We start from the raw sequence: 24450 nt of genomic DNA on the forward strand, positions 1-24450 counted from the left end.
TTACGCTCTAAGGAATCCCCGAAATAGGTCAGTTAGCGAGACAGCTGGTATTAAACGAGACAGGCATTATCTGTCCGCTTGCAACGACCTTCGAAATTGGCAAATGACGGGCAGGTTCTACCTTTGGAGATTCGCGTGTTTGGTCGTAGTGTTGTAGCTGATGCCTTTATAGAATACGTACGATCCTTGGAGACTGGTAGCTCGAATATAATCCACGGATGGTAATTAATCGGATTGAAAATATCACGAAATAATTTACAGCGACGTTAGCGGGGAATAAAGATCGGAATGTCGAGAAAAGCAGTCGTCTCTGCGGAGGTCCTTCATCGTCGGCTGTTAATCAAGCCTAATTAATACGGACGCGATCGGATCTGGACCCGAAGGAATTAAAAGGCATCGTTGCAGCTGGCGAGGATTAAAGTGGTAAAGGTGTTACGTATCCTATGGACTACGTTGAAACGTCAAGATTATTCTGATAACGAACCCGCTTTCTTGGCTGCTATTCGAAAGTAGTGAGAGGATGGGAGCACTGATATCAAAACGGGCAAGGGGTTCCGAGTCGGCCGGAAGTATAAGTCGGGGGCTATAAAGAGACTCTTCGGAGTGATCAGCCCCGAGACAAGTCCGAACGTGGTAAAGCACAGGTGTACCGCGCCATAATTTACAGCTAGCTAATAAATTTCACTCGGGGAATCTTGTTCGTCGGTTTACGCTCGAATCTGGAATCGTATCGTGGAGTGGTTGCGCGCCAAGTTCTAACGCGAGGACATAAAGCGAGCTCGGAGATATTTAGAGGCGGCATTAAGGGAAAAATAATTGTCAGCAGGGAGAGGCCGCCATTGATAAGAACGAAATGCGCGCGATGGTGCCGGCCGTTTCGACGGTAGGATGACCGTCGAACACGATTCGAAACGATCATTGAAATTTATCGTACGTCACCGATAAACGCTTCGAAACGCTCGATTAACGTTTCTCATTTCCTCGACAATGTTCGGTGGACGGATTGGCGCGCGTCGCATTCCGATTCCCCGCCGACAGAATACTTAGCCTCGTCGACGCGTAGCCGATTGGTCTTTACTATGTGAAGCAGTTTGCATTGAGGATCAGAAGTGCGATCTGTCTTGGAAATCGCGTGGAATTCCGTGGACGTGACGCGCGAGTCCCATGCTCGACAGCCTCGTTCCACTTCTCATTTCAGTTTCACGACGATGCCCGGCCGGTGTCCAAGCGAAAGCAGCAATTCGGAAGCAGCTCGTACACCGTCGTTATCGTACGAATCGGCCGAGTTCTCTCACGAAGCGCGTACGTGCCTCGAGCGGCGAGCCACGTTGTATTTTTCTACCAGAATCCGTGGTTTTCGGTGTGAACGGAACTTAAGAAGTTGAAAGAATGTCGCGTGCAACGAGAACGAGCGCACCCTCTTCGACTTACCCCTTGCGTTACCCTGGGCATACCGTGTTGCGTTACCGTGCCGCGCCGAATCGCTACGAAAGCACGAAAAGAATACGAGAAACGACGAAACACGGATAGGAATGTACGATGACGTCACGTTTAAAAAAGACAGAGAAAAAATCTCTGAAGAAACAGGAGGGACGGAAAAATTGGTAGAGGTAATGAAGAAATTTATGGCGGGAGAAAAAACGAGCGATCCAGGAGGCACGAGGGAGGAAGAAAAAAGCGGGACAAGGCGAAAAAGGAGAGAGGCGAGGAGAAAACGCACACGAGGAAGGAATACGAAAATCGGTGGTCGATCAAGGATCGAACGTGTGTTACCTATGCGCGAGTAATAAGCCTCGATATTCCCACACGGGCCCATCCTGGCCCGCCGTGGGAAACTCATACGTGAGCGGTGCGCGCGAGTTAATCGAGAGAGACGTGTGGCGGCCTTACGAGCCGAACTATTTCGACTCGCAGGTGCGGATTTTTTGATACGGCAACACGTCGCGTCGCGTTGCGTCGTACTCGCAGCGTTTCAACGCGTCGACATATTTTATCGCGCAGCTGGAACGCCACTGTGTTACGTATTTCTTTCCCGGTTAAAAATTAAAGAAATACGAGCTGACGTTTTTAATCGATCTCTCTTATTTGTCCAGATAACGATCCCGTCGATCGGCGATGAGACCTTTACATTAAAGGAACTGGACTGTGCGGCGTCCCGTTCGCAATTTTCATCGTAATAACGCGGTTGTGCAACGTGTTGACGTCGCCGATCGGTAATTTTTAGACGGGGGTAAATCGCGTCTCCGGTGCTGGGAAGAAGCTTTTAATGTTTTAATCTTACGAAGCGTATTAAAATCGCTGCGAGGAAGCTTAACTGCGTTCCGGTACGGCCGGTATCGTCGCGGACCACGCTCGATCGGTTGTTTATAATTCTTCGCGTGCACTAAGGAAGCAATTTAATAATAATAACGGCAGCGGCACACGGATTCTACACGGCCGAGTGTACGCAATCATCGTATATCTATATACATACGCGTATATAATCGTTTATCATAATAATGCACACGCGAGTGTGCGTGCCGCTTAATGTACACACCCATACAAATGGACAGCTGATTGCAACTTATGTTGCCGCAGTTATTATCGTCGTCCGTCGAGAGGTAAGAAGAATTAACCGAGCCCGATAGTTCGTGTCCCAGAATTTTGTCCGTGTACACACGCACACGTACTCGGGGGTCGATCGGGGCCAGGGGAGAGAAAAGATGCCAAGAACGGAATACATCGAAGGTGAATCTGGACCTTGATCGGGTCTTACATCGCAGCTGCAGGTGCCTTTAGAAATTGGCGGCATAGCAGACTCGAGGTAGGGTTGACGAGAGAAGTTCTCGAAGAGGGACCGAGGGCATCGGGCCGACGATGCTGCACGCGCCTCTGACACACCGATGCCACCGATATCTTCTTAAACTTTCCTATCCGCTCATTCATGCCCGGCTAAATGCCTATAATTTCCGGGATGATTACAGGGCACCGTAACCAACGCCCTATAGACCCATGCTGTTCCACCGCGAGAGCTCGTTACACGAGACCCCCGAAATTGAAACGGAATGAGCTCCCTTGCCTTCCGTTCTCTCTCTTTCGCTCTTTCTCATGCTTTTCCTCTAGCTTCGACTTACCCAAGCCACCCTAGCCACTACGCTCCTCGTCAGCGACCATAACGATATCTAAATTTTTCGTTCTGCTCTCATCGACCCATCCATAAACTCCTTCGCAGGATTATTGCAGGTTGCTCCAGTTAAATAAACAGAGAAATTGAAAGGCGAAAAGGCACGGAACAGATGGCTCCCTTTTTTTCGATTTTGGAGCTTCACTTAGCCAAGTTTTTACACTCGTGTCACGTTCCGCTTCGAAACACGATGCTTTCAGAGTGGCAACGAATTAATAACGAAGCACGAAACGGCTAACACGCCCCGTGTTTTAGCAGAGTCTAGATCGGAAATCGAAAATCACTTGAAAAATTAGCGGCGAAAGATACGTTCGAGTCAACTTTCGAATTCGCGAGAACTGTAAGGACGATTTAATCACTTTACCGGGTACATATATCGAATAGTTAATTCGATAAAACTGATCCGATGTCGTTGACGGAATCGTTCCGGAGAAAAGTGCATCGTGTCGATGGCATCGTGTCCGCGATAAAGCTAGCGCCCGATGATCGCGTGCACGAGAACATGCTTTTAATTGTAACGCGTCAATTAAGGGGTAGCACAGATTTGATTCCACATCTATAATCGGAATTGGTTAACGGAGTTTAAATTATATTGTTATATAGAGCGTATCTATTTTTTGAGAGAATAGAGTCGTTCGAACTCTTTTTACCGATCCCATTCGAGCATACGAAGTATCGATCTCACCGATATACCCTGGAGAGTATTCGCGGAGGTTAAATTGATTCACGCTGTTGTTGTTATTAATTTTCACGACAATTTTTTAAAACGTCGTACAATTTTCCATATTCGTTTCATGGAACGCACTATGGTGAATGTTTCAACGTTCCAGTGGAACTAAACCAGTACACTATGTTATTATGATAACGCGTGACAGTGCAATCCACCTGTGCTCCGTGTAAATTATTTAAAATACAGCTTCACCTAATATACGAGTCTTCTAATTAGTTTAAACACTATACTATCGGGGAAAAAGTTACGCAAAAATGTAAATGGTCGCCTATTACACGATAATAACGCGTTAACACGGGAAAAATGTAATAAATCAGTAACGTAAATCATCCGTACCGGTTTCTATCGATCTTAACGCACACGTGATTTCTCTTTCGATTCGAAGCGAAAGGATACCGGTGTTTGCAAAAACTGTAACGGTTCGATCCCGATCTCCCACGCTTTTTTCGTTCGACCGCGCACCGAATCGATCGAATATCCCGATCACGAGAGTATCGTAGCAGCGAGGAAAAAAGAAATCAACTGCTCACCTCCTGTTGCTGAATTAGGAAGTCGGGAGCGGGTGGTGGCGGGGGTGGTTCCGTGGCGGAAACCTCTTGAAGCAGTCCCACGTGCTCCCAGCAATCTTCCGATATGTCCATGATCGTCCCTCCTCTTCCTCCTCCTTCCTGTTCAAATGTCTTCGGGGCGAACGAGACACAAAATCCGCGCGGCGGGACGTCGCGACTCGGATCAATCTGTTTCTCCTGGTCGGTTGTCTGGTTCCCAGATCTCCCTCTCTCTCTCTCTCTCTCTCCCTCTCTCTCCCTCTTTGATTTTCTCCCTTAACAGCTGGTTTCGTGGAAAAACCGGAAACTATATCTAGACACGCTTGGTCACTCTATCTTTTCTTTTCTTTTCTATTACCAAGTGTTCCTTCTTTGTCCCTCTCACGATGGCTGTCTCCGCAGCCGGAACTCTGTCACTCGTGAACCGGGATACGTATAGCAGTTCGAGGTAGTCGTAGACGGACGACGCGCGAAAAAACCGAACGGAGAACGCACGAACACACGGTAACCGTCGACACGGCGTGTCGCGTGACCCGCGTTCTATGACGACGACGACGGCGTCGAGGACGACGACGGCCGTCGGTGGTGGTCAGTCGGCGTGGAATGAAGTTGGCCCGCGGGTTAGGTTGGGTTAGCCGAGCCGGAGTTGCAGCATCAGCGGAGAGGGACGAGAGGGCAGAGCGCGCGAGCGAGCGAGCAAGCCGCCGAAAGAGGGGAGAGAGAGGAGAGAAGAGCAGAGAACAGAACGGAACAGACCGGAGTAAGCGAGCATTGGAGCGAGCGAGAGGTGTCGAGGGGCGAACCGACGAGGGAGAACGAGATACGAATAGTCAGAGAGCTGGAGAAAGGGGAAAAGAGAGAGGGAGAGAGAGAGGCGTAAGGCGTAAGTCTGCCCTAGTCGCTCGCTTAACCGTGCAGGAGGTGGCGCCAATATAACCCGTACTCCACCTCCGTCCGACAAAGAGCTTGCGTATACCTGTATGCGCCTGTTGGTAGGCCATACCGCCTACTGACTACCGTATTGCAGGATTTGCGTCCGTGCCGCCTGTAATTATTCCGATTTCACTTATATTCCGTCATACCCGATGTTTTTACGTCCTTCGTTTAACCGCTGCTCCCCTCGATGTACCTTTTCCCGCGCGTCTACGCCGCTCGGAGAACGTGACTTTGTACTTCTGCTTCCAGCCTCTGTGTGGGTTAAGCGAACAAGCTTCACGATTCCGTCTACGTTTCCGCGATGACATCTTAGGAAATGTAAATGACGACGCCCTCGCGTCACGGTAATCGTCCTCTCTACGTCATTCCGATCGGTCAACCGAACACACAGGATATCGATGCGCGCTGCAAATCTGCTGACCGGCGATTAACACTTTCCTCTACCGTCTTTTCGACTAACGTATATTGCGTTACTTATCGCAATTACCGCAATTCTCCATTTCCTCGAATCGATCTGTCGACACGGGGACAGAGAACGATAGCTCGCTGGCGCCGATAAACGATCGTTATCCATGATCGAACTGCCCTTACCTTTCACGTATACCTCCCGGTAATCGGCGGCGACGTGGGCGGCGTAGCGGTCTCTCTGAGACAACGCGAACCTCTTGCGTGAACTTGCAAAGGGTGCCCTGTGATCGTGAACGAACGTCCTCTCAAAGAGCCGGATGTTCCCTCTTCCATGTCTCGATCAACCATAGCGAGTGCGTGCCATTTGCATTGACATGTTCTTGTCTTTAACCAGCTCGTTCGTACCTGTAAATTTACATTAAACTTAGATTTATATTTTTCAATTCAAATAAAACGCAGTGAAAAAATGCGCACATCCTATCAGCATTTACGCGAAGCATATATTTTACGCGAGTGCACTGCGCGCATAAACATCAGCCTATGATACTTTGTCTTCGAGAACGTCTTCCACTTCCTCGTTGCATCGAGGTAAGATTTTTCACGGGAACTCTTCGTGACTGGTTTCGTAATAAGCTCGCAGGTGGGTTGAAAAAAAACGTTAATTGTACCTGTCGTTATCGTGCGTCATCCACTGTTTACTATGCATTCATATTGTACAGAAGTCGTGGAACGCGAGAAATACTTTATGAGAGTAGATTAGCGGTTTAGCAGGCGCGTTATTACACGCTGTCACCGGCGCGTTGCCTGTAACTTTTTCCAGCGTTTCTTGCGACGTTCGTTACTATGCACGACAAATTGTAATATAGCCAAGAAGAGTGATTCGCGCGATAGGTGCATACTCGTTTCGGAAACGCGTGCTACACCTCGAGCGTAATGACAGTTCACGTACGTCAACGAAACCTTATGGTTAGAGTTTCACACTTTTTACCAACGATACTCACCGGTAGCACCAGCACGAGCAAAGCGTTGAACAGATTTTTCGCGAGCTTACAACTTGACACATATTTAACGCGTTGTCTGGCTGTGTACTCTTTGATAGCCACGAATACTTTTCCGCTGTTCGCGCAAGCTACACGGCAGTGCGCGACTAAACACGAGTGAGCGCGCGAGTAACGAGACGCGTACAAAAGAAAAGAAGAAAGAACGAGCGCGAGGACATCGAGCAGCAAGCTGCAGTCGAACGAAGGGTTGGAATGCGATATGAATGCGTTAATGCGTCGTTACTGACAGCGACACGAATCGTTGATAGTATTTTCGGCCCTTCTTCGTACCCAGTGTACCCACCACTGGTACCTCGACGTTCATACAGTCAGCCATTGCTTCACTTTTTAATTTCTTTTTTGTTTGTTTTGCAAAATTCCCCCCCATTGGCGGGACGCGTTTTAATTTGACTGCTACCGTTTGCGTCGACTGGCGTACCTGGCTTAAAATTCTACTAATAGTCGCCACTTGGCAGTCGCTATTATCGCGCGGACACACTCTGAAATAGCACGGGTTGTCACATCGATGTCAAAGATTGATCGCAACAGACTGTGACATTCTCGTGGAACGTCGGGGCATCGATAAACGCAATTGCTGCCACATTGAAAACTCTCCGAATGACTGCTCCAATCGTTAGTCATTTTGAAAAATTCTCGACGATATTTATATTTCGGATAGTTCTATTGGGATGCAGCGTCGTTTAATAAAAAATAAATAAATAAAATAAACCGTCGACTGTGCTTTTTCTCTGAAATAGGACATGTATTTATACGAGATATTGATCTATGATCGCGTGTTAAATGTTTCGCGTGAAACGTTCGGGCAAACAGTCGGTCAATTTCCGTGGTATATGTATTGCCGAATAAAAAATGCGGAGCTATTAGCCGCGCCAAGGTATACTTTGCTCTTTTCATGGACCTCTAACCACCAACGACAACGCGACCCCGTAGAGTGTTGATCGAGCCCTCGACTTTGTATGCACGGAAAGCCGCTTTACGACGTCAACGAAGGGGACACGCGCGCTTCGGTTGGATACCAGCCATGATAATATGTAATGCCTGTATAGAGCCAAGTGCTCGATCGCGAATCTTTGAAGTCCGAACTGGCTTTTCGCCGACAAACCGGAGCCGCTACGATCAAGTACTAAAAATCATCCGGTAAAACTATGAGAAAGCCAAACATACAGCTCTCGGTGGTCATACTCGCGGGCATCGGCTGCTTCACAGTCCTTATATTCGTTCTTTTTTTGGTACGTGGAACGAGCGTATATACGGGCGAGCACCTGTGGCCACTTTAAACGATGCCGTGGTAAACGGTAGTCAGGATAGATTGAACGGTCCGATAGGGTTTTAGCTCTCTTCTTTTGCAGTGAGGATCGGGACTCGCGCTTTAACCCCTCGACTCATTAGAGCCCATAACTCTGTTCAGCGAAAGGTTTTACGTTGGCTGCCGTGCGGTATACGTAGCCACCGAAAGGAAGCTCGATGCATTATACCGTATCTTAGCTTGCGACGCGTATCTCTCATGTTTCGAACGAAATTTATTCCTCGAACGTAGAGTTACGGACTCGTTAGCTGTGTACATTAATCGCGATAACTGTTTCAGAACTGAATGATCGGACCTTAATGTATAATGCAGCGTATAATACCGTAATAATTGTACGGAATCGACCTCGACGGACGTGACGTTCGACCACTGGCTTCACTTTTTTTCACTCGTCTCCTCGAAACACGGTTTTTAGGCGATCGAGACGACGAGTTCGACTAGATACGCGCTGGCTTTGTTGTCTGTTATTGCTGTTTTTCCCGCGGACCTCCCACTGTCCTTCTAACGAGACCACCAAAGGTACGGGGAGTAAAAACCGTGCAAGAAACCTGCCAAAGTACGCTCTTTATACGGGATGTTTTATATCGTAGCCAATTCGAGTGAGTGCAGTCGCTCCAATTATGGACGAATATATAAGTCGCTGCTGTTGGATACGCGCTACCATTGCGATCCTTTATATGGCAAAAACGATAGAGAGCGCGAAGTCCGTCATCGGGTTCAGGTCGAATTTACTGTTACACGTCGGCGTTGCTTGCCATCCGTGGAGAGGACAGCATGATCTAGAAGCTGTTTTTTGCCAGCGACGCGAGCGCATTTGCACCTCCACCGCGCGTTTCTTAGTTCGTGCGTGCATACACGCGAGTAACTCACGACGTCCCTACGTAACGTTCCTCTGGAATCTTTGACAAAAACCGAGCTGGCGTTAGTTCTCTCGCTGCGAGATACATACGTTTCGGTAAACCACAACAGGAAAGGCATTTCATTTGAAAAAAAAAGAAGCTAAAAACGGAAAACGTAGACCCTTTATCGCGGTTGTTCTTTCGCGAATAGAGTCGATTATGCGAATAGCTCGATCGAGTAACAACCGTGCTACATCGATGGATCTGCTTCGCGGTTTGGTTTTGTTGCATGAAAACCAATGGTACAGTATACCATATCCAATACTTTCATGTATGGGGTGAGGTTATACGAAGTACAACAGTTCGTTTTCATACTATACTTCTATTCGAAAACGAGTAGCTTTTGTTGCGGAACAGAGCCTACCGCAATTTTGACATTACCTATTTGCGTTTTACGTAGTCGTTGTTAGAATTTTTAAAATGGAAAAAAAATGGGGACACGAGTTGAAAGTAGAGTTAAACGTGTCTCGTCTGAATAAACTTGTTGTCGAAAACGCTTGGCATTAATAAAGGCACACCTTGTATGCGAGCAGGATTCACGGTTACAAAGGAGCAAGTGTGCGTTGAAGTAACGTTTCACGTTGGTCGAAAGTAAAAGAAGTTGGCGGAAACCATACATTACATAATGAATTCTTGTACACGCTCGGATAAACGTGTACAGTAAAAAAGCATTCCCCTGTTGCATTGTCCAAGAATTAATTAAAATGGCGCGAGAACAAACGGGTTGGGAGAATTATAGGGAGGGTGGGGAAGGGGAAAGAAAAGAAGCTTGCGGTTCTCGTCGGAATCCCAGCGGCGACATATCACTGGGCGGTAGATCACACGAACTCTTTTGCAGTTTGCACCAGACGGATAAAGCGCTGCAGCGGCTGCAGGCTCGCGCATCTTTTACGTATGCACGAGCATAAGCATAACGCAAGGGAACATGGGTAGATGATATCGTGGATGCACCTACGGGGCCACGGGGCGTCGACGCGATTCCTTTGTCCTCGTTCTTGGCCGCTCGTTCTTCTTGCTGCAACCGCTTCGCCCCCGGACGACCTCTTGGTGCACACATTTTGTTCACGGAAATACCACGGCCAATCTCGTGCATCAATCCTGCCGGGTTTAGAATTGTATCAAAGAACACGCTGCGTGTTGGCTACCGCGGTCAAAAGATTACCATCTGATCTCCACGAGATCCCTGATATTGTTATTTGGCGTGGTAAACCATTTTTCCCTTTTCTCTGCAGAGACACAAATCCGTATCCTCGCGGTTGTAATTATTTTAATCGAGCCGATCTCTGATCGTGATGATCCTTGTAAAGCGGTGTTACAGAATACGCTTAATGCGCGTTCATGGTCGTGTTTAACAGCATTGTCATTTCGGCGAAACGATAGCAACCATTAATAATACTTGAAAACTTATGTATTTAACTCGTGAATCGTTTGACCGTTGCAGAGTCTTACGCGGATCGAGCTCAATCATTAGTCGTCATTTCATTAGAATATCGCCGATAAAAGGGGTTTAATTATAAAGGCACCACGACGCTTCCTGTCCGTGGACACGCATATGCGTGCTGCACGTATACTCCGTCCCTTCTAGTGTTCTCCCTTCGTCTTTTGTGGCTTGTATATATTTTTACACACGGTAGGTGATTAGTAAGGCCATTTTCTTCATTACAAAACATTGCTGCGAAGAACTGTTCTCATTATAACTCCGTGATTATCTGGATAATCTTGTTCAAGACTATACGTATTATGCAAATCATAGACTTTCTTCTTTGTCTGTCGTATCCAGGCATCGTGATGATTATATCAACACCATTAAAAGGCTTGACTATCCGATCTTGTTATAAATTAAGTAACTTTCGCGCAAGATTTTATCGTCGCCTATCTTTTTTAATATCTCGTCACAACAAAACGTCAGAGTGCGTGTTCCTTTTAATGTCGAATAATAGATGTGCAATCGAGAACGTATAATTTTAACTTACACGTACGATAACCTTGGGTCCCAAGGTACTAATCTTAATGGCACCCTAGTGTAGTTAGTAGTGCTTCTCATTTCAAACATACATACAGTAGCATTTATTGTATCATCTAGTTAACGTGAATTATGGCACCAGTTTTAATTTTAAGTTATACGTTTCGTGTAGCATGTAATTAAAAAATTAATAGTGGTCCGTTTGATTCGAACTTGTAAATGTATCAGATAACGTAACAAAAGTCAATTACTTCATTGACCATCGTCGATGCGTATAGCAGCACTTAAATCGCAGTGTTTAAAGTTTAAAGCTCTATCTGGCTGTGCACGGTTATTCACATTAGTTTGTGCGACGGGTTCGTCAGCCGGATGTTTGCATCGATGGAATATAACGCGTCGGGCTGCTAAAAGGTTTTACGAATCGTCTATTTGCGCGGGCAGAATCAAATATCTAGTTCCATCGACGGTTAATACGTTCGGCTCCGAAGTGAAAAATCGGTTTTCGCGTGGCCGCTGGTTTTTATGTACGTGTATCGCGACATGGGATGCGAGCTAGCAGCTGGATCGCGCGTTACATATTCCATCGCGTCCTACACGATTATAATACAATTAAATTGACTGCTATTATGTGTTATGCATGAGGAGTAACGATTGCACTCGTTACTAATGATGTTAACAATTTTTTTTGCGGTGCAATATGATTACAGTTCGTTAGTACATTATTAAAGGAAGAAATTACACGTTGCGTTCATGTATGCATTTTCACGCATACATAATTTTTATTTGCATTTTTAAGTAGCAATTAGACATCGCTCACTTGTTCCAATGACGTACATTGCGACGGAAGGTTTTCACGATACTACCATCTATAGTATATTGATACGTACTAGACGTATATCTTCTGGTTAGCTATATTGGATTTAGAAAAATTACGTATGTATCAGTTGTCTTCGATTAACAGAATCGGAGTTCAGTTGTAATGCGTTCTGAATTCATTGCGTGTATCGTGCGACACAGAGGTCGTTTTTATCGACAGCACAGCGAGGCAGTGAAGATAGTGGCGCTGCTGTGCCGACCAGTAGTGACAAGATGGCGACGCCCAGTGAACTGTCTATCGAAGAGATTCGCGAATATTTATTGGAAAATGGGGGTACTGCTCGTAATCACGATCTGGTGAAGCACTTCAAGAAGTTCCTAACGGATCCGGAAACACGAGGTATGTTGAAAATCTGTTATACGACGTAGTCGAATCACTGTCTCACTTTCGCAAGGTGTGACCCTGATGTTACACGGTGTGCTGTGTGTAAACACGGGCAAATCTTAATACTCGTCACACCGGGAGTCAAATCTAACGATACTTAGTGAATATTGCGCAAATTTACATTGCAGTCGAGGCACGAAATCGGTTCAAGGAGTATGTAAACACCCTGGCTACTATAAAGAACGAAGAGGTGCGTCATCGAGTAGCAATTTCCTTCCGCCTTGACAGCAGCGACTTGTTGCACGTTTTGCGACGTTGCCGGTTTTTCCAATATGTACTTCGCGCAATTGTTGGAAAATGAGGTTATCTAGGAAGCTTTTTTCTCCAAGATTTTCTTACTATTTCTTATCGAACTGCGTACTATATATATCGTCGTAAAGCGTACTAGGTATTCTTTTTATTTAGACAAATAAAAGTGCAAGAAAGCTAATGTTGATATATAACGTTTAAATATTCGAGTGGTAAATTCGCAAAACGTAATACTTATGTTCGTTCATACTGCAAGGTCGAGTCTATCCATGCATCATAAAGAAATTGCTCGTGCAGGGTGAAAGATATTTGGTTCTGAAGAAGAAATATCGTCTAAATTCTCTGCAACTGACGTCTCCGGATCAAATCGGATCACCTATTTCCACTGCCGACATATCTACTCCGGTTTCTCCGTTACGAGTCCCGCCACCCTACCGGTCCCCGCCTCCCGCACCTCTCAGTCCGCCGGCGAATAATACGAACGCACATCGCGAGGAGTCGTGTTCGAATTTCTCCCGCGAAGAAGTCGCTATCAGTGCACAGAAAAATGGCGTTGATCAAGTCGAGACCGGATTTTCAACATCGTCACCTCCCGTACCGCCACGCCGTAAAAGTCAAGATAAGATCAAGATCGAGAATAAGGAGAACGTGGACAAGAATAAGGGAGGATCAGAGGCTGTTATCAAGGTCAGTATTTGCCTTATACAAGTAAATGCAATAAAAAGAAACGTGAAATTTTATTCGGATTATGTAAGGGAAGGGGAAGTGTGGTATCATTTGGTCAAGTTTAATTAACTAGTTAATTAAGAGGATATCAATTTTTTCATGTTCTGACTGAGATTCGTTTATAATACGGGAATCATAACTCGTCAAGGTATACAAGTGTTTGATAAAAGTTCACGTTTCTTGTACACACGCAAGCCACGTAGTATATGTTCTGCCTATAGTGTCCTGGTTGTGGTCGTATATGTAAATAAGTGTGCAAACGATAAAATGGTTGAACACGTTTTCGCTTTATCGGGTAATTACCGAGGCCAGATAATTTTGGTATTATTGCGCAATAGTGTTGCGTGTACATGGTTTGGTTATGTAGAAAGGTGTTCATGGTTACAGTAAATGTCACTTACGCGGTATGATAGCGTACGCAGCACACTCGACACTGGTGTTCCTCATCCTCTATCGAAAGCTTAACGTCCTTGCATAACGACACTGGTGCCCTCGTCAAAAATAATCGAAAATCTCATTTTCACAACTGTCATTGTTCTCGCAGTTATTTAGCATGCTTAGATACCACGAGTATTGATGTGTTGCTTTAATTAGTATTGTAGCATGATAGTATGACATAGATAAGCACCTCTATTTAGCGTGTACTAGTCTCGTCGAGTATTTATATGTTAGCACATGGTTTTTTGTCACCCTTTCTGTGTTACTCTGTTGCTGTTTCGTTGTTGGTTCCGCCTTTTATCAGTAGCTGGACGTAGCGTTACGTGTTACTATTCTCTGAGTCTTGACAATCCGAGATATTAAACATGCAGGAAGATGAGGCCGTCGCGACGAATCCGGGCTCAACCGAGCAATTAAGCTTCCGCGAGCGGATGCAACGTTTCAACCGGATGGCTAGCGAAACCGATCTCCAAGGCAGGCCTAACGGCACTATCACACCTACTAAAAAGCGATCTGACAAGGTAACCGATAATCTAATAATTTTTTGCCTTTCTTCCTCTTAAGACGATCAGCGATGCTCGCCGGAGCATTTTTTTTTCATCGTCATAATACTAGAGTCGAGGCAATTATTTTGCCGTTCTTTCATAAAATTATATCCCGTGGCCATTCGGTTCATTGACTAACAAATTTGCCGCTTCACGATACATTCCGCGCTATAAGGTGCGCCTTGATAACTTCCTAATCGCGATTGGTAATCGAGGGTATGAAATAACGGAGCAGGGCGATTGCAAAACTTAAACGAGTCGTACGAGTGTAGGAACTAGCACGTGGCAAGATGAAAAAATACTCAAAGGAAAAGAACTGAAAGACGAAGCGTAGTAATTCCGGGAATAATGGATATTGATGTCTATTATTAATTTCATACGATATATTAGTTTGCACGAAGTTAATTATTCGAAAGTGCGTGTATATTCGTGTATACACGAGGTACGTTTTAAAACAGTTATTAAACATACAAACGGCGTAATCATGTGGCTAATTCTCTGACGTATCCCTCGCTTCGTATAAGATATCGACAAATTACTTTGCTCTAACAGAAAGCTTATATTATCTGACTATGATCTTCACGCGGATGTAATTCATGTGAGAACACGTATCAAGCAGCTCCTCAGTTATAAATAAGTATCTTTTATTTCCTCGAGATAAGATCGGTTAATAACACAAGGTGTTCTTAAACGTTTTGCTTTCAAATCATAACTACCCATCTGCTGCCGTTTCACGTTTGACACTGAGTTATCGGAGAAAAAGCGAACGATTCGAGGCGACCATGGTGGACAGCCGGCTCTCGATATATCGAATAATCCACACGCAAGGATATACCTCCTTTTTTTTTATTTGGCGAAGAAGGGATGCGGTGCGTACAGGTCTGACCGCTCATCTTGCATACCGAATAGACTACTAAGAATCCTTTTCTCGTATCCTTTACACGCGCGCCTCCCGCCAGTCAGCTCCTTTGCATCTTTCTCTATCTGCTCTCCCGTCGTTCCACCCTCTCGCTTTCTCTTTCTTTCTGTTTCTCATCTCGTCTGTCGCTGTTCGTGCGCCGTTTATCGCGGCGAGCAATATTCATCGCATTTGAATATCCTGCGGGCGGTATCTCGCGTACCGATCAGGATGTTGCGTCGATGTTGCCGTAAATCATAATTAGCCGCGCCTGAAAATTAAAAGTGGAGGAGGCAGACGCGGCGGGAACGAGAGGATCCTTTCCGCCGCGGCCGCAAAGCTTGCACGATCACCACCGCTCGTCCTTTACGCGCACGATCCTCCATCATAATTTCGATATGTTTATCGTGCCGAACGATTAAAAGGATCGGCCACGTGGAACCCTTCGTGGCAATCGGAAGAAGTTTTGATCGTGCTCGCAATGCTCCAACGTTGCACAACTCGCCGACGAAAACATACCGTAAGGACCTCGGCACATGTACATATTCCCAAGAATTTTCATATTCATTGTATGTATGTATATAGTGGAGGATCGTGGAACAATAGATTATTGTCTGGGTCGCCTACAATTCCGGTATTCAGATTGTTCATTCTCCGAAAGAAACGCTAAAAATCTGTCCGTTTTATGAGAAAGATTATCCGATATCTCTAACGTGTAAGCGATGTAAAGTCAACCGGAAATACGAATCGTTTGGAACGCAGTGATCGTTTATGTTTCGCTCGCCGCAAAAGAGCTCACGGGTGGCGCGTGGGCCCAACGATAATTATTTATTATTCAGCTGTCATCATCTATTTGTGGCGGTCCGTCTTTCATGTACGAATCCAACCGGCCGGTTGTTAATTTTTATTAGTCGTGAGCGTGGATAGGGTTTCGGGACATGCCGAGAGAATCCTCTCGCCTCCGGACATCCTGTAATCTCTTGGGAGCTCTCTCGAGAGGCAAGGCGTCTGCCGGGTCGGAGCTTTCTTTGCTGTAATTATCATGCAGCATGGCCATGGTATTCCGCCCTCCGCATCCTTAATGAGCCCTTCGTCTAGCGTTGTGTCGCGTGCCGCGTCGTTTGCCAGCCGGTCGTCGCATCAACACGTTTCACGTAATTTTCCGTCGTGCTTTCTTCGAAAGCCTCGTTATAGGTCATTGAATGCAGCCGTGGCTACGTGTCGACGAATGATTATAGCACCGTGACGTCGACGATTAGGGTGAGCCATGGGAATCGTGACCGAGAGGGCTCTCACATGTTTGGAAATACATTTGTCTTTAAAGCGACGGTAATTTTTATTTGCACGAATATTTTCTTGGTGTGGGTCTTGCTGATTTATTTATTACATGTATATATTAGAAACGTTTTTGTGCCATCTATTTGTTTGTTTACTTACTCTTTCATTAGTTGGTTTACGTGATAGTTACTGATCACTTAATGATCATATTTTACTTGTAGCCTGTGTGTATAGCGGATTTATAGAAACAAGTCAGATTTGAAGCAGAACAATTTACTTCCGAGTTACTAAAGTGTTTCGTAACTCCTCGTTCGCGCCAAAGAAAGGAAATATTAAAACGATACCACCAAGTTAATGCGGTTATTCGTAGTCATCAGGCTTCGGGGCTACAGAGCCCTGGCTCGTTTTTATGTAAATTCGCTGAAAATGTGGGTGGTAAAGAATACTATTAAGAGTTGTACCTCCGTGAGAATTTTCGTAATCGTATGTATACTCCTTACTCTTTTCACAGAATACAATATCCGTTGTAACGGGGTGGTATTCCGACAGCGTTAACGCTACGTTGAAACTTTATGCGTCCACGTCGGTCTGGTCATCCAACGGGAAGAAACGTCGTTTGTTTTTCGATGATACCGCGCTTTCTTCCGCAACTTGCGCTCTTGAATGCGGAGTGGCACGCGGAACGAAGCAACAAGAAAGCTGCTTTTACTTCGACACTTGGAGGAGGACGCGTTCTAATTAGGATCACGCGTGTTCGCCTCTTCTACGGTGTAGTCTTGTCGGTAGTTCGTCCTTTCCTGGAGTCGGGAGAAAGAGCGAGACCGTGCTAGATACTCATCGTAAAGGTACCTAACACGGGCATGCCGAACTTGGAATTTCTCTCGTATAGTTCCGCATACATTAGGGACCTTCTAGGTGAAACTTGCAGGGTAGTTTGCCTCCTGGCAAAAGGAGCGAGCTCTCGTCGAGGGCTGCGAGGCGTTCGGCGTACTGAAGGACGAGCAGCAGCTACGCCATGGCTGGGTCGAGGGTGTAAACCGCACAAAGTAATCTTACAGAATGTATATGCAAAGAGGTTCACCGACGTAGAACGGGCGAGGCTCGAGGGGTGGGGAGAGCACAGCTTGCATGATCCCATCCGCGACAACATCGACAAGACACCCCCAGAGGCAAACTTACCTCATAGTTCGAAGACTCTTCGACCTTTGCACGCTATCATCGTCTTTGCGATGCTTTTTATCCCAGTTACGAGGCCGTACTTTTCTCCCGGAATTTAATCAATAAGCGCCACGCGAAACGGATACGATATTACCTGGGCGATGATATCGACGTCGAATTAGGGAAAGTATTACGTACACCGGTGAAATATTTTCGTCGTTCTTTGGTTGGTACAAGTTTGGGAGACGTTATTAATGGTTCATTGGTTCTTGACACGCCACAGATAGACTGATATCGTGGAACCTTGGTAAAAGTAAATTGGTTTATGTCCTGTTCTCTTAATTAAACGAATCGAATCGAACTCCAGTGACAAATGATCGCGTTTCGTAAATAGGAAACTTGCTCTTCTCTATTAGGTCTCTCTTTCTTTTTATAATCAAATTTAACGTGATACATAGATAGGTCGAATATCATAGATATTTAATTCGCCAGGAAATATTCCCTGATAGATTGTCGATTCTATGATAGTCAGACATCGATAAAATTTAATAACCGGTCCAGATAATTACAAGTCGCGTCGAAGGGTGGTGGGGTCGTTCGACTGGGTAATAATTTATCGGTAAACAAGAATATCGAGATCGGCGGACGCGATGATGCGCGACCCAATTTCCTTGACGCCATCGAGCGCAGGACAAATTCACCCGTACCTTCCCAGATACACGGCGCACCAATATAAACAAGCTTGTCTACAGAAGTAGTTAGCACCTACTGTTCCCCATGTAACAGTGCTAGATACGCCTAACAGGTCTGCCGACATTTATTCCAGCCTATTACGAGTTAATCTTGGAAGCATACATAGCGCGCATTATCATTTAAATTGGTGCCGTTCTACACGCGCATTAAATTTGTTTGCTTAACGGTCGCCTCGTGCCGTACGCCCTCGCGCTTCCGCAGGAATTTTTAATGTCTTCATGCGAAGGTGACTGTACACTGATGGAGAGGTGACGAAAAATAGCTGTAACCCTACTATTTTTCATTCTGTGTGTATCTCTGAATAAAGATACCCATTAACTATCGTTTGATTCGTCTTTTCAAACATCGCAATGGAGATTTTATTCGTTTTTTGTTCGATCAGAAAACGTCAATAGTCGTCCATAACTAGCTTCGCTAGGACGATCAAAATTTGATAAGTTACTAAAAAATGCAAGGACATTTGTCGTAATAGAAACAACTGTACCGAGTCGAATCGCTTGATTTCTTCGTTTCGTACACACCATTCACCGGAGACTAAGTACCTTCGTCGGCGGGTGTCCGTCTCCCGTTGTGACAGTCAGAGAATGCGTCGAAAACTGATTGTGACTGTCACGATAGCGAACGAGTCTCCACCCTTCCGGGTCACGTCGTTCTTGGTGGTCCGGTTATGGGACAGGGATTTCTTTTTTACCGCCTAAGCGTAGGTCCGCTCGATGACCTTCCATTGACAAATTGAACGAATCCGTGTTCGGTCGACGTGGAAGCTATCGAACGAATTATAGAAAACGAAGATTCTCACGCAGTATAGAAGAAAGGGAGGAAAGAAATTATAGCGTTTCGTTTCGTGACTGTGCGTATTGTAATTCATCGTCCTTATAACAGTTCGTCCTTTATTTTTACCAAAGACAAGGGAGACATACATTGTAAATTCATTAGAAAGTTTTGAGTCAGGCCGCGTCTCGTGGTCATGAGTGTCTGAACAAATGGTTGTCAGTAGATCGAAGGAGGCGTAGTTCTTACACGACATTAGCCGCAGATAAAGGCAGATACTGTCTCCAATCCTGAAACGCACGGCAGGAGCGTAGGTATCTTCTTACTGATCGACCGGATGAAACCGGGGAATGACCGATCGAGCGATGGCATTCCTTTCTGCTTGGAAGGCAGAACATGGATGAAGACGCGTAATTTGTTATCGGCACTGTAAAATGCATTCCACAGTCGCAGGAAAGAGGGTGCGGATCGTTGCGAATTCCGATTACACTTTTCAGTACACACGTTATATTGAAATATTCAGATTAATTTCTGGAAATCGTCGAATGTCTTATTAACAAACGTTCATTCGGATGAAGAATGTAAGAATTAAGAAACGTTTCTTTCCATCGAATGTGTATTCTAGCCTGAAGGTACTTTATTTTCCATTGTGCTTCCGTTACGTTCTACAATTTCTCCTGGAAATATAACCCAAACTTAGGTATCTTCTGTCAGCTGAACGACCGTTATTTTATCTTCGAATATATCGACGATCGGGTTCTCGCTTAAACGCCTTGTTCCCTGGAAGAAGCATATCTGTTGGAAGTTAATAATGTCTCTTTCACCGTCCGTGTAGAGAAACCGATACGGTTGGTCCGCCCTCGGTTCGATCTCTCAGCGAGTCTCGCGAGGTCGTCTGCATGACATTCCGGAGTCCTTTCTTTCAACCGATACAAGGACGATATCGTCCGATGCGAATCTTTCTTCGCCGCGAGGATAATCTTCCGTTAAACGGTGGTGCCTCGGTGGCCGCGAGGACCTAAGCTCGTACTTTATGCTAGTCCGTGGTACCGGTAAGCCAGGAGTGTACCTTATCAGGAATCTGAGTCGCGCAGTGAGCGGCTATTTGTATTCATAAGTCCGCGGGAGGCCGGCGCTCGCTCCTTGGGCCCTGAGTCCCGGGGCCCGTCCTAGCTTCCATTGGGTCCACGCCGTTCCCCAGGGATATCCGACCGTAGCCTGGCATCGCTCGGTCGTGCTCGAAGAAAATGGGAGAACGATGGAGAAGCAGAACGGCAGAGGGCCACGTCATTCAACCGAGGCGCCCTTCTCGCGGACATCTTCGAACGGCCAAAGTTCCACAGTGTGCGTGTACGTGTGCACGTTCTTCTTGGTTGCTGTGTATGCCGCGTGTCGGAGAATGTGACCAGTCATCGGGTTATTTAATTTTTCGAGGCACCCCTGTTGCGCATGTTTGCTCAGCCCCGCTGTGAGCACAAATTACCTCGCGACCGAATCACCTCCAGCGAAATATTCGGTCCTCGTCCTCGTCTACTCCTCCCCACGTGGCCGCTGCCAATGGCAAACTGCCATTCATGTCGGTCACACTTCGTGCCGTATACTCTATTCCCTCCTCCTTTGCATTAGTGACCGTCTTCGTGGAAACAATACGCTCGACCGTATCTCGATCGTTTTTTGCATCGTTCTTTGGTACGTACTAAGTCTCAAGTTGATTCTTCGAAGAAAAGGATCATGAGAGATTGTTGACGGTGTGTTTTTTTTGACTGGTTTACATCAAGCAGCGACACGGTAAAGGAAATGGTTCATTAGACGCGACGATTGATCTACTGTTCTGATAATTAGTTCTGGACGGGTGTTCGATGTACAAGAGACGCTCGGGGTTCATCCGCTGCAATTGCGGGGGTGTTGCAGCGTAGCACCAGCTGACCCCCTTACGTACCGAGGACACGAGACCAAAACGGACATGGCTACGTCCTGCGACGTAGTCTAGGCGCGTATATATACGGTCAGCCCACCTCGCTATCTATATGCTAATCCATTGAGATGGTACCCGCAGATTACACCTCGGAATTAGCCCAGAGACTGGGGTATCAGGGCCGCACAGACAGGCCGACCTGTACCTATACGTACCTTTATCCCACCTTATACACGTAACCTGTCCCGTCGAGCGCCTGCTCTCGCCCTGCACTTACAAGCCCGTGTGTATAGACTTCCATACGTACACAGGTAGACACGGGCACACGTACAGGTGTGTACGCGTACCTGGTGGAACCGTGGCTCCGCGTTTGGCGGAGGACCTCGGTGACTCGGCACTTCCAGTTCGTTAGCCCGTGTTAATAACGTTAAAGAGGATGCGATAAACTCGTTAGGAGACGAAACTACGCTCGAGGATGGTTAAGCCTGATCGTCGTGAGCTTACGTCGTTTCTTTCATTAGTGGATTTGCTTATAACCGAAAGGAAATTCATGAATGAACGTAGTGTATTTTTAAACGTTAGGAATAAGATAAGGATAGAGAGAAATAATTTCGAATAATCTTGGAATAATCCGGTGGTCGAGTGACAACCATAATTGCTCGCAGAATCATCTCGTCGGAGTAGAATCGCGTCGATTAGCATTGTAGAAGGTCCTTGAAACAGTGACACTGCCGGCAGGACAATCGACCGACGACATTCGTACGATAGTTGTGCGCTCGAGCACCATGGTAAATTTATTAGTCGACGAGAATATGATCGCGCGACGCGTATTGCGGGACCGAGCTACACCGAGGAACACGATAGGTACCTACGAATATAATCCTGTCAACGGAGGCCGGTCGGAGGATGGGAGGTGCGGAGCAGCGTCGATGCTGCATGTTCTCTATCCGGACCAAATTCGACGTGCCGCTTCGCGAAAATACGAGCTGCCGGTTATGAATTACTCCCAATGCCACCATAGCGCCGGCTCAGCTAATAATCGTCTCTATGCCGAATTTCTCTGGCGTCGTGTAATCGTTCGATGCTTGCCTTGTCGAGCGTGCTCGGCACCCAGTCTCTTCGTACTTCGATATAAAAAGTTCCTCTGACCCAAGGAACAATTCCATTATTGATTCTTTCGTATTTCGTAATTATCCTTGTGATTCACATTAAACGTTTTGCGTTGTGTGTCTTTCGAGTTTCATAGTCCACGTGTTAAAATAAATATCCTATTTGTAATCCTGTTTATACTTTACAATTAAACTGCTTGTCTGCACGCTTGGTCGATGCAATAGAATCTTCCAATTATTCTGAGTAGTGCATTCGAATTAGATAAAACGCACTTGCATACTGTTAGATTTTTTTTCTTGAAACCAAACAACAAAATAGAAAAAAAAAGAATATCGTAGTGTTTTACAAGATACTTAACCTTCATTGCCTCTATACAATATCTTTTCATCTATCCGACGTAAAATTTGTTAATTTTTGATCTAAAGAATTTTTACCACATCCACCATCCGTCTCTTTACAATCGAATACCGAGAACAGGCGAAGAGAATCCCGGACGAACAAAGCAGACCTGTATCTCCGATTCAGGGAGACGCGGTGTCGCGCGATTCACCCATTCCGCGTGTCCAATTCAAACAGCGGTCTGCACTTCGGCGCGATTTCGTCCGACTCCGGACTAAACCTTGGATTATGATCCCGGACGATAGCAGCCGATGGAAATGGCGTTAGGTAGGTGGGCACCGGGCTAGGTGTAGGCATTATGGTGGTCGTTGGGAGGCGTCGCCGAACGGAACGCTGAATCACCCAGCGAGAGTTTTCCTGTCAGCGGCAGTACGGTCGCCACCATCCGACGAAGCCCCGTGGAATTGCCTCGTACGGCCACGAAATGAATGCGCGAACGCCCATTAGGGGAATAAATCAGGCCAACGTTATCCGCAGCGTTGCATAATCGATCTCGCGCGCACCACTAATCCGGGCCTAATCGTTCGTCCACTGTCAGCGCGTCAGAAAAGTTCCTCCTAACGATGCTCGTTAGAGAGGACCGAGCTTCTACCTTTCACGGTGGAGAACTTTCGGTATCGGGGATGATCTAGGGAATTCTGGTGGGAGTTCTGCAGCTCTGACGTAAATCGAATAGAGGAAAAGTGATTGCGAAGATGTAGTAATTGGGTAGATATTGCACTTGGCTAATTGAACACGAGTCGGGATTTTACTCGGTCAGTTATCGATAGTTTAATATTTCTAATTCCTCTTTGATTCAAAGAATTGCTGGCGATAGAGATGACCGACAAACGAATCAAATCCCAAACAATCATAAAGACGAAAGATACACGTTTTTCGAGTAATCGATTGGACAATTTAATAAATAGAGAAAGGTTCCCGCGATCGAACAAAACGAGCGGATAAACGTTCCAATATAAATGGGACGAAATAATCCATAAACTCGATAATTACGTAAATCGTGAGTAGTATATAATCTTTTAAGTGGTACCCGCAAACAGGCAGATTATTAATAGTCGGCGGTGGTCGAACGTTAACGGGCACATTAAATAGATATCCAGCTTTAATTCGTGAAATCGATCCTCCTTCCTCCCTGCTGCCCCATCTCTCAGGTCCGGTGGCTTTACGTCCGTCGTGTAGCAGGGATAAATTCGAGGGTGCGGCGAGTCGCGAAAATGTTTGGTTAGCATTCGGCTTATTGGCCGGCGAATGTTCGTGCTCTGTTAGGCATGTATGGATGGCCCCCAGGTTATAATAAAGCTAATTCTGCGGTGCTCTTGAGGCAGCTCGTGCCGCAACATGTTTTGCCTCCGCCATCCCGCACCAGCCCGCCACCGCCACCGCCCTTCCCCTTCTGACTCCTTTTGCCGTTTCACCGATATCCAACCCTCCCGACTCTTCACCTCCTGACTCCGGTACTCTCTGTTTCTCTCCTCTCCACTGCCTTCTTCCACGCGCTCCAACAACCGAATATATTTATACGCCCCCTCGGAGGGGTAGCACACGTCCGTTTATTAAAACGTTTCCACCCCGAAGAACAACCGCACGCGCTCACACCGCCTTCGCTTTTATTTCTCTCTTTTTCTCCAGCTTTCTGTTTCATTCGGTTTTTGCGTTCTTTTCATTGTCCCGAGAAGAGAAAAGCACCGATGAACGTGAGCCAACACGTGCACCGCTGTTCGAGTATCTGCGCGCGTTTCTCTATAGCTACATTCTCGAAATTAACCGGAGAGGCGTATTTAATTTAATTAGAACAGGGAGAGAATGTTTTGGAATCAACGTCGACGCGGCGCACACTTGCGTTAACAGCGAGATGGTCATGGAAATTCCTCCCTTTGTGTTCGTTTCTAGAGCCGTTACGCTCGTTGTTTCTCCCAGCGATCTAGTATTAACGCG

The 24450-nt window shown here is 46.2% G+C and overlaps 3 protein-coding genes across 6 annotated transcripts in view; 2 read left to right on the plus strand and 1 right to left on the minus strand.

Moving 5' to 3' along the window:
• Positions 1-3930: 3930 nt before the first annotated feature.
• On the minus strand, positions 3931-7162 carry LOC138182575 (uncharacterized). Its single transcript, XM_069118575.1, has 4 exons — positions 7117-7162; positions 6147-6190; positions 5969-6087; positions 3931-5486 (listed from the first exon to the last, which is right to left on the minus strand). The coding sequence occupies exons 1-4, from the start codon at positions 7160-7162 to the stop codon at positions 5348-5350; spliced, it is 348 nt and encodes a 115-aa protein (XP_068974676.1). The 3' UTR covers positions 3931-5347.
• A 4912-nt stretch (positions 7163-12074) lies between these two features.
• Positions 12075-24450, plus strand: part of LOC138190055 (ankyrin repeat domain-containing protein SOWAHC-like) — an 89634-nt gene continuing 77258 nt past the window's right edge. For all 3 annotated transcript variants that reach the window (XM_069132551.1, XM_069132535.1, XM_069132544.1), the window contains exons 1-4: positions 12075-12230; positions 12404-12465; positions 12822-13211; positions 14060-14209. In XM_069132551.1, coding sequence (XP_068988652.1) covers positions 12104-12230; positions 12404-12465; positions 12822-13211; positions 14060-14209 — 729 coding nt within the window. In that variant the 5' untranslated portion in view covers positions 12075-12103. The remainder of the gene's footprint in view (positions 12231-12403; positions 12466-12821; positions 13212-14059; positions 14210-24450) is intronic.
• LOC138190089 (uncharacterized) overlaps positions 20417-24450 on the plus strand; it is a 104585-nt gene continuing 100551 nt past the window's right edge. For both annotated transcript variants that reach the window (XM_069132585.1, XM_069132614.1), the window contains exon 1: positions 20417-20420. The gene's annotated coding sequence lies outside the window, so the exon portion shown is untranslated. The remainder of the gene's footprint in view (positions 20421-24450) is intronic.

This window comes from Bombus flavifrons, chromosome 1, assembly GCF_040668555.2.
Source record: "Bombus flavifrons isolate JBK064 chromosome 1, iyBomFlav1_principal, whole genome shotgun sequence".
Classification (NCBI taxonomy): domain Eukaryota; kingdom Metazoa; phylum Arthropoda; class Insecta; order Hymenoptera; family Apidae; genus Bombus; species Bombus flavifrons.